The sequence below is a fragment of the Pagrus major genome, chromosome 12 (assembly GCF_040436345.1).
Source record: "Pagrus major chromosome 12, Pma_NU_1.0".
NCBI lineage: Eukaryota > Metazoa > Chordata > Actinopteri > Spariformes > Sparidae > Pagrus > Pagrus major.
In genome coordinates, this window is record NC_133226.1 from 29187459 (window position 1) to 29197949 (window position 10491).

Genomic DNA, 10491 nt, shown 5'->3' on the forward strand with positions numbered 1-10491 from the left:
GATCACTCCCTCTTTCCCTGCGTTATGTCTTGCAGGCAGATCCTGCGTGAGCATGGCTGCCTGCCGACTCTGCTGCAGCACCTCAAGTCTCACAGTTTAACCATCGTGTCCAACGCCTGCGGGACGCTCTGGAATCTGTCAGCCAGAGACGCCAAAGACCAGGAGGCATTATGGGAGCTGGGCGCTGTGGGCATGCTGCGCAACCTCATCCACTCCCGGCACAAGATGATTGCCATGGGCAGCGCCGCCGCTCTGCGCAACCTGATGGCCAACCGGCCGGCACGCTACAAGGATGCCAGTGTGGTGTCGCCGGGTGCTGGCGCCCCGTCACTGCACGCCCGCAAACAGAAAGCATTGTTTGAGGAGCTGGATGCCCAGCAGCTGTCAGAGACTTTCGATAACATTGACAACCTGAGCCCCAAGGCGGCACACAGGAAGGGGCGGGGCTGCAATGGCGCCGGAGGAGGTGGGAGCACTACACGCTCGTATGCTAACACACCGGTGCTGTCGAGCCCAAAGAATGGAGATGGATCAAAGAGGACGAGTGAGGAAGCGGCATATGCTCGGCCAGTGTTCCCACCCAGCGTCCGAGCGTCCAGCGACAGCCTCAACAGCGTGACGAGCGCTGATGGCTACGGCAACCGCGGCAAGACCAAACCGTCAGCAGAGCCGTTCTACTCATCAGACGAGAGCGGAGCCAACAAGTGCTGCGTCTACAGGAAGTACCCCGCCGACCTGGCACACAAGATCCGCAGTGCCAACCACATGGCGGATGACGATGGTGCAGAGCTGGACACGCCAATCAACTACAGCCTGAAGTACTCTGACGAACAGTTGAACTCTGGGAGACAGAGTCCAAGTCACCGCGGCGGAATCGAGAGCGACGAGGATGAAGACCAGGATGCTAGGCTGGGGAGAAGGAACGACTGCAGTGACTCTGCAACAACCAGCAGCCGCATAGCTTCTGGCCCCCCGCCACGCTACGTTGTTGCCACGGCAACATCAAACTACAGTGGTGACACTACAGGCGAGCAGCCAATTGACTACAGCCTGAAGTATGGTGCAGACGCTGCCCGTAAACCTCTGTTCAAGCCAGAAGAGACCGCCGCTCCCTCTGCTCCGCCTCCCCCATCAGCCTCTGCCAACAAGCTCCGCCCCCCTCCATCCTCAGCCAATCGGGTTGTGCCAAAAGGCAACCAGGAGTCAACGCAGACATATTGCGTGGAGGACACACCCATTTGCTTCTCCAGAGGCAGCTCGCTGTCCTCGCTGTCATCAGAGGAGGAAGAGGAGGACGGTGATGTCATTGAGAGGAGGAGGAGAGGTGGGAGCGTCATCAGCGGCTGCGGCGGCAGTAATGACTACCCGACACTTCCTGTCAGCGAGAAAGACGCACACGAGCAGCAGCAGAGGCAGCAGAAGGAGGCGGAGAGCCAGACCGCTGCTGCTGCAGTTCCCTCCACACGAGGGAGACGAGGTCACCACCACCACCATGGCCACGCCCATCACCACCATCACCACCACCATGTGACGTCATCCTCGGGCGCCAGGACTCCCAAGAGTCCTCCAGAGCAGCCGTACGCTCAGGAGACGCCGCTGATGTTCAGCCGCTGCACATCTGTAAGTTCCCTCGACAGCTTCTCTACTTCGTCTATTGCCAGCTCTGTGCGCTCAAGCGAGCCGTGCAGTGGCGTGCCAAGTGGCGTGGTCAGCCCCAGCGACCTGCCCGACAGCCCAGGACAGACGATGCCACCGAGCCGTGCCAAAACGCCACCACTGCCACCATCAACGCAGAAAACAAAGGAGCAGGAAAAGGCCAAGAAGAAGGATGAGGAGGAGAGCAGCGCAGATGTCCTGCTGCACTTCGCCACAGAGAGCACGCCGCACGGCTTCTCCCGAGCCTCCAGTCTGAGCGCACTCAGTCTGGACGAACCGTACATCGCAGCAGAGATGAAGAAGAAGAAAGAGGAGGACGGAGATAACGAGGAGAGGGGGGAGGAGGCGCCAAAACCAATCCTCGACGAATCGGATGACGACGATGACATCGAGATCCTGGAGGCCTGCATCAACATGGCCATGCCCAAGTCGTCACGGAAACCAAAGAAACCACAACAAGCAGCACCACGGAAACCCAGCCAGCTTCCTGTTTACAAGCTCCTCCCACCTCAAAGCCGCACCCAGTCACAGCTGAGGAAAGATGTCCCGCCGCCAGAAGAGGTGCCGAGAGTTTACTGCGTGGAGGGAACGCCGCTCAACTTCTCCACTGCCACCTCACTCAGCGACCTCACCATCGACTCCCCACCCAATGAGGAGGCGGCAGCAGTTGTTATATCTGTAGGCACTCCCACCTCCACTCAGGGGAGGCGGGCTGGACTTCCTGAGGGCGAGAACGGTGACGATATCCTCGCAGAGTGTATCAGCGCTGCCATGCCCAAAGCCAAACCCAGAAAACCAATCAGAGCAGCAGCAAACAGCGAGCACCACCAAGCCCCACCCCTTCCCCCTCCTCTTCCTCCTCCTGCCCCGCCTTCTCTCGGCCCACAGCAGCAGAAAAAGAAGCCGACATCTCCAGTGAAGCCGATGCCCCAGCGGGCATCGTATAGTATCGCCATGGCAACAGCTGGCAAAGCAAAACCAGGGTTTGCTTTTGACTCGCCACGTCACTACACGCCAATCGAAGGCACGCCATGCTGCTTCTCACGCAACGACTCGCTGAGCTCACTCGACTTCGACGAAGACGACGGTGGAGGGAAGGATGAAGAGGAGAAGAAAACAAAAGAAGAAGAAGGAAGGAAGAGGAAGCAGCAGACCGCGGCTGTTTTCCCTAGAACTAAACCTGCCGCCAACCCGACAGCAACGGATGAGAAGCAGAAGTTCGCCATCGAGGACACGCCCGTCTGCTTCTCCAGAAACTCCTCCCTAAGCTCGCTGAGTGACATCGACCAGGAGAACAACAACAAGGAGTTCGCTCCACCGCCGCCAGCTGAGCAGCAAGATGGAGGCAAAGCGAGGAAGAAGTCTCCTCCTCCTCAGGCAGAGTCAAAGCCCCGCCCCCCTGCAGCCAGTGGCTACGCCCCAAAAGCGTTTCACGTGGAGGACACGCCCGTCTGCTTCTCCAGGAACTCGTCACTCAGCTCGCTGAGCATCGACTCGGAGGACGACCTCCTGCAGGAGTGCATCAGCTCTGCAATGCCCAAGAAAAAGAAGAAAGCCGCCAACACCGTCCCCGCCGCTGTTGCTACTGCACTTCCTGTTCCCAAAACTGATGACGGCATCCTGGCCGAGGAGGAGCCTTCAGAGGCACCAAGAAGCCCCGCCTCCCCTGACTCTGAGTCCTTTGATTGGAAGGCGATCCAGGAAGGTGCTAACTCAATCGTCAGCAGCCTGAATGCCGCCGCCGCCGCTGCCACGTCACTGTCCCGCCAGCCATCATCTGACTCTGATTCAGTCCTGTCCCTGAAGTCTGTGGGCTCACCATTCCGCTTACCAGCAGCCAATAATAATGCAGAAGAAGAAGAAGAAGTGGATGAAAAGGAGGAGGCAGTGTTGAAACGGGGGGCGAGGATCCTGAAAGGTGGAGAACGCACCACTCTGGAGGCCAAGAAGAAGAAGGAAGAGGAAGATGATGAGGAGGCAAAGGCGGTGAGAGGCGGGAAGAAGGTGTACAGGAGTTTGATCACAGGCAAGCCAAGGGCGGAGCCAGCAGCCAGGGGGCGGAGCAAACCCCGAGCAGCAGCTGTGGCCAAAGCTCCAGGAAGCAGCGATGGCCCTGACAGAGGAGGCGGGTCTTCTCGGGATTCCACGCCATCCCGCTCTTCCACCACAACCAATCAGAAAGGAGGAAAGCTGTCACAGCTGCCACGCACAGCGTCTCCAGGAAGTGCGTCATCATCGTCCTCGTCGGCCTCCAGACAGGCCAAACAGAGCGGGGTGTCCAGGAGTGGTGGTGGCATCCCAAGGAGCGAGTCGGCGTCGAGGGTCAGCAGCTCTACGGCCGCTAAGAAGCAGAAGGCGGAGCCGGAGAAGCCGGCGCTCGTCCGTCAGTCGACCTTCATCAAAGAAGCTCCGAGCCCGACGCTGAAGAGGAAGCTCGAGGAGTCTGCAGCCACCGCGGCGTTAGAGTCGCCGACCAGCCCTGACACACCGCTACCATCGGCAACCAGAAGACACGACGTCAACCGCTCCCACTCCGAGAGCCCGTCACGGCCACAGGAAGTGACGTCATCTCGCTTCAGCCGCACCGGCACCTGGAAGCGGGAAAATGGTGGCGGGGGAGGAGGAGGAGGGAGCGGCAGTAAACATTCGACATCGTTACCACGTGTGGGGACATGGAAGAGGACAGGAAGCTCCTCGTCTGTGCTGTCCGCATCATCGGAGTCCAGCGAGAAGGGGCGGAGTGAGGAGGAGAGCACCATGAGGTCAAAGGGAACATGGAGGAAGGCGAAGAGCGGCAGTGGCGATTCATCAGCAGCGCGGAGCTTGACCAACAAATCAGAAGACGTGTGGGTTCGTCTGGAGGACTGTCCCGTCAACAACCCGCGCTCCTCCTCTTCCTGTTCAGCCCGCTCTCCCACCGCCGCCAATGCCCCGCCTGTCATCGACAGCCCTGCCCCTTCAAAGATCCCCTCCTCCTCCTCTTCCTCCTCCTCTAACCTCAACCTGCGCAGGAGCTGTGAGAGCCTGGACGACAAGCCGCCACCACCGGAACGCCAAAAACAACAACAACAACAGCGCAGTCAACAGCGCAGTGGCGCCGTAGCGGCTCGAGTCAGCCCCTTCAACTACACCCCAAGCCCGAGAAAGAGCAATGCTGATGTCACCACCACAGCCACGCCAACCACCACGACATCTTCATCAACGACCCCTACACGGCCTTCACTCATACCCACCCCTGTCACCAAAAAACGGGAGCCGAAGGGCGGAGAAGGTGGCGGTGGCGGTGGCGGTGGTAGCAACAGCGGTGAACGCGGCTCGTACATCGTGACGTCGGTGTGAGACAGGAAACAGGAAGAAGAATCTGGAAACAGTTGAACAGAAAATGGCTGCCACAGTTGGGACAGTTGATAAAATGGAGGAAGTGTAAATACGTGTTTGTGTGTGAACGAACTGTACAGGAAGTCTGTATTTAAGTGCTATCCCCGCCCCACACCTCCCTCCTCTTCCCTCATTGGCTCCTCTCACCTGTCAGTCAAGCTTCTTAATTCGAGAGAAACTTTAAAAATGAACTTTTTATGTTTTTATACCACTAAAATGTGTAGCGCTTAGCTCCGCCCCTCTCTGCCTGTGTCCCTGCATGGTCCCGCCCCCTACCTTAACGATGACAGTTACCACGGTGACATGATGATGATGATGGTGTTTCTGCTAGCTGTAGCGTCTGAGCTGATTCTGCTCTTTGGGAAGTTTTCTTGTTTTTTTTGAATGGAGTTTGGTTCTGAAAGCAGATTTTTGTCCTGTCGCCAGGCAGAAGTTAATTTATTTTCTCCTCGTGGAGAAAAATGACCTTCGATCAGTTTAATTCTCAGAATTTGAAAACGTTGATCCAAGTCCAAATTAAATCAAAACGTATTTGTCTGTTTCAGTTTTTGGTTCTGATTGAAATGTAAAAAGTTTTGTGAATGAAAGTCGAGTGACTGGAACATTTTCAGTTCTTCTTTCTGTCGTCAGACGGACGTAAAACAAGTTTTCAGAACCGGACTCGGAATCTGCATTTGTGTCAGGGAGGGAAGTTTTCTGCTGACTGAACTGTAGAAAGTGAAACACGGAGGAAGTTTGAGTCCGTTCTTGAATTTTAGAATACATTTTGAGAAATTGTCTGTTGGCTGAAAACTTGCCGCTCTGTATCGCCTTGGAAACAAATAACACTGTAAAACGTAAGTTATTGCTGTAAAACCTTAAAACCTTTTAACTTTGAAGCACATAATTTAAAACAAAAGATTTTTGCCAAAAAGTTTCCACAGTGTTTCTTCATGGCTGTAACTTGATTTTCACTGTTTTTATGTTGAAGCTGGAGGAAAAACTTTTAGGTGAAATGTTAAACAGAACAATAAAATTCAACATTTTAGCTGCAAAACAGCTGTTTTATGTTTTTATTTGTTAGTTTGGACAACAACGTTTTGTGTTGATGCTGTTCAGAGGTGTGAAGGGACAGCCGGCTATTAAAAGGGTAAAATTCTGTCAGTGTGATCAGAACAAACATTTTGTTGTCGACGAAATCTTCAGATTATAAAACAACTTTATTTACTAAATCTTAATTTGACTCAGAACAAAGCGGGTCAGGGTCATTTGAGAAATTTCCCCTCAAACTTTCAGCTGCTCTGATTTTTATTTTTGTCTGTTATCTCAAAAAAATTACAAATTTTCTGAATTAAATTAGCAAAATAAAACTTTGTTGCATTTAATCTGAGAAAAATAACTTTTAAAGATCCTAGAAGTTGTTTTCAGACTGAATCCAAAGGAAAATGTAGTTTGTGTTATTTGTTGTGATCCACAGAGAGAAGCTGAGCGCCGCCACCATCAATACTGTGACCCTTCAGGGCCTCCGTAGATTAGCTGATTGAACCAAATTGAAGTTCTGACGATTGTTCGATCAACTGATCAATAACCTTCATCATTTCTGTTCAGTCTGAATAATCCAGAGTGAAATATTGATCAACGCTCCGTTTGTTGGATTAAAATGATTTTGTGACGACACAATGAGCCGGTACGACTTCAGGTGACGAAGACCAACAGGTGATGAAGGTTGCGGTGGTACTGGCAGTAAAATGCTTGCAGCTCAGCCGAGCCTACTTAAAAATATAAACAAAAAACATGTAAATCTAGAGGAGACTCTCGATGTCCGCTACTTGGGCAATAAAACAATCAACAAATGCCTCTTCAGGGATAATCAAACTGAAAGGTGCTCCTACAAGCCCCAGTGAAATAACATATCAGACCGAAGGTGTATATAAGGTTTTGGGTTTCAAGAATAAACACAGTTTCCTCACTAGAATGACGTGAAGCAGCCAAGAAAACACAACAGGGCCTCAACAGACCAGAGTTTCTGGCTGGTACTCTAAGGGGACGAGGTTCTCAGTGAGTCAGGGACAGATCCAGAATGAGTGTGAGGGCAACCTGGTGCCATTCACCACCTCTTTTAAGCCTTCACAAAGAGGGCGTCGTCACACCATGATTGGCTGAGAGGGCAACACCCCAAGCTGCTTCCACTCCTCAATCAGGAGTCAGTCGCCCACCTGAGCACAGGTGAGCTGAATCACCTGCAGTGAGTCCAGAGGGATTTTGAAAATCAGCCCAAAACAAGGAAAGATGGCAAGTCTTAAACAATGGGACTGCTACAACGTGACAGACCAACAGGTGATGAAGGTGACGAAGTCCAACAGGTGAGTTTCATCAGAAGGTGAAAAAGAAGAAGACAAACATTTATGTCGTCAATCAGATTTAGACTTCAGGTGATTTCCTTTCGAATATTACATCATGTGATATACAAATAAAGTTTGATTGATTGACAAACACAATGGAACAAAATAGTCGGCTAACAATCCCATAATGCACTGCTGTGATATTCTTAAAATGTGTATTTGTATAGGTGGTGGTGTTGTTGGTAATAGTTACTTTTATTGTGAGAAATGTTAAATGTAAATCAAAATGACAGATTAGCACTTTGACTATAATCTTTATCTTCAGACTCTTACTTTGACACTCCAGAACGGAAGTGTTGCTGTGATGTTGTGTGTGACTTCACTTCCTGTCAGTGCCTCCGTCCCCTCTCCTCGCTGTTTCTCTCTCTCTCTGTCTCTCTCTCTTTCAGGTGATGGACACTCAGAAGGTAAGAATCTGATCGACTGATCGATGATCAATGACAACATCTGATCAGTTAGCTGAGGGCGAGTCACATAGACAACACATGGAGCAGACAGACAGAGAGAGAGAGGATTAGCTCGCTGTTAGCGCCTCTCTCTCTCTCTGGTCGAGTCAGCTTCACTTTGAATGGAGGATTTACAGATAAGACTCTCTCTCTCTCTCTGGCCGAGTCAGTATCAGTGACAGCTGGTTAATGTTTTATTTTTTATCTCGAACTTTATTGAAACAAATAAAAACAAGAGTTTCTCTGCAGTAACTCGACCTCCTTTATTCTCTATGTAACTCTACCTCTCTCTCTTTCAGTGTAACTCTACCTCTCTCTACACTCACTCGTGTGTGTGTGTGTGTGTGTGTGTGTGTGTGTGTGTGTGTGTGTGTGTGTGTGTGTGTGTGTGTGTGTGTGTGTGTGTGTGTGTGTGTGTGTGTGTGTGTGTGTGAAGAATTGAACATGAATCAGAAACAGAATATTTACAAATATTAAAGCAGTTTTAATAGAACCGGTCCTGATAGTTGTACTCTGTTGATGTATTACTGCAGTACTTGTACTCGTGATGAGTGATTGTGACAGTGAAGGGGGAGGAGTTTAAATAAAACACACACGATTGGACACACACACTCTGGTTCACTAGTCAGGTGTGTGAGGCGTCACCGCGCTGCATCATCAGAAACTCTGAGCTCGCTCACACCTGTATCCGTCCAGAGTAATCTGATTACACAGCTGTATCATGAACCTGTTCGGCCTTCAGCCTGTTGTTAAAGTAACAGTCTGTAGTTTAACAGTGTAACTGCATCATCAGTGACCTACTTCTACTGACGCAGAATGATGGCGGGTGAGGGCGAGAGTCATTAACAATGAATGAGAGAGAGCTGTGAGGCTGACTTCATTTAAATTTAAGATTGTTTCTGAAGTTTTCTGTTTAGTTTTGCATTCTCAGATTTTACAGTGTACAGTTCAGTTGTGACACTGTAAAACTATGACACTGTAAAACTGCGACACTGTAAAACTGCCACTGTAAAACTGCGACACTAAAACTGCCACTGTAAAACTGCGACACTGTAAAACTGCGACACTAAAACTGTGACTAAGGAATTTCCCCATTTGCGGGACAAATAAAGGATTTCTGATTCTGATAAAACTATAAAACTGTGACACTGTAAAACTATAAAACTGCGACACTGTAAAACTGTGACACTAAAACTGTGACACTATAAAACTATAAAACTGCGACACTGTAAAACTGCGACACTGCAAAACTGACACTGTAAAACTGTGATACTAAAACTGCGACACTGTAAAACTGCAACACTGTATAACTGCAACACTGTAAAACTAAGACAATGTAAAACTGCTGCATCAGTTGCACTTTATTTTGTGCACTGTAAAATGACCCTAACCCTAACAATTTAATCTGCTACACTGTAAAAAAAAATTACAACTACTTTCACATTTTTAAAAGTGTGTTTGTGTGTCATACAGGAAGCTCTGCGCAGGATCATCAGCACATTATCCAATAAGAATGAAGAGCTCCAAAACTTCCTGGAAACGGTCGACAGCACACTGACAGGACTGCAGGTCAGCAGCTGATTGGCTGAGAGGGCACAGAGGGTGGGGCTTAGAAAGGCAGGAGAAACTAAAATGAAACATCTGTCCAATCAGGAGGAGTCATGTAAGGTGATGTCTGAGCTGGAGGCGGAGCTTCAGCTGCTCAGCTCCGCCCTAGATGATAAGGGGGCGGAGCTTCGTGGCATCATTAAGGAGGAGACGCAGAGGAAAGAGGCGGAGCTTCAGGTAAAGATTATTAACTAACCTCTTCCCTTTGTTTTCTGTCTTACATCTTTGTATTTCATTTCATTTAACATAAATACTTTCTAGTAAAATCTTCAGATAAAGTTTTGTAGTATTTTGAAAAACATGTAAAGTTTCAAACATAAATGTTTTAATGATTATATCATTATTTAAAGTGTCTCATTTACATTTACATTTCAGCATTTAGCAGACGCTTTTGTCCAAAGTGACTTACAGTAATTCATACATTCATACACTGATGGCGGTGGCTGCCATCCAAGGTGCTGCCATCTCCTCTTTGTTCTTTTCTCACCTGTTGTTTAAATATTTGTGGTGTTTCAGACGCAGCTGTTGGAGGGAAAGTTCGCTCTGCTGTCGTGTGAAGAACTGCTCGAGTTCGCCAACCAAACACTGACAATCACCAATGAAGAAGAATTCCTAAAGGTCAGAGAGACGAGGATGAAAAGATCAAATCTTGATGGAAACAAATTTATTTTTAAACAAACCTGAACCAGCTAGTAACATAAATATACAATAAACCATTGAATAATTTAATGTTCAAAGTGTGTTTTGTCTGTTTTGTTTCGCAGGCAGCCAAACAAATCAAAGAGAGGTTCGTTTTCACCTGAATCTGATTTCATGTCGATTTTATGTCAATTTGTTCGTCACATTTAAATTAAATTTTTATTTTCTGTTTTTTTTCTTCTTTTTTTTCATAAAATTTTATTTCCTGCTTGATTTATTGAACATTAACACAATTTAAACTAACAAACTAATCAAAGTTGAGAATTATTAATAAATCACAGCTCTGATTTGATGATTGGCATGTAACCCCGCCCCTTTAACAC

The 10491-nt window shown here is 49.1% G+C and overlaps 2 protein-coding genes across 7 annotated transcripts in view; both read left to right on the forward strand.

Moving 5' to 3' along the window:
• apc (APC regulator of WNT signaling pathway) overlaps positions 1 to 6070 on the forward strand; it is a 35417-nt gene extending 29347 nt beyond the window's left edge. For all 3 annotated transcript variants that reach the window (XM_073478613.1, XM_073478612.1, XM_073478614.1), the window contains one exon: positions 36 to 6070. In XM_073478613.1, coding sequence (XP_073334714.1) covers positions 36 to 4995 — 4960 coding nt within the window. In that variant the 3' untranslated portion in view covers positions 4996 to 6070. The remainder of the gene's footprint in view (positions 1 to 35) is intronic.
• A 1219-nt stretch (positions 6071 to 7289) lies between these two features.
• The window catches only part of fsd1l (fibronectin type III and SPRY domain containing 1-like), a 9626-nt gene continuing 6424 nt past the window's right edge, over positions 7290 to 10491 (forward strand). For 2 of the 4 annotated variants that reach the window (XM_073478527.1, XM_073478528.1), the window contains exons 1-6: positions 7290 to 7376; positions 7805 to 7822; positions 9335 to 9430; positions 9515 to 9646; positions 9986 to 10087; positions 10234 to 10256. In XM_073478527.1, the coding sequence (XP_073334628.1) occupies positions 7320 to 7376; positions 7805 to 7822; positions 9335 to 9430; positions 9515 to 9646; positions 9986 to 10087; positions 10234 to 10256 (428 nt within the window). In that variant the 5' untranslated portion in view covers positions 7290 to 7319. Of the gene's footprint in view, positions 7377 to 7748; positions 7823 to 9334; positions 9431 to 9514; positions 9647 to 9985; positions 10088 to 10233; positions 10257 to 10491 lie in introns of all 4 variants that reach the window. The other 2 variants (XM_073478530.1, XM_073478529.1) reach the window with 2 other exon arrangements.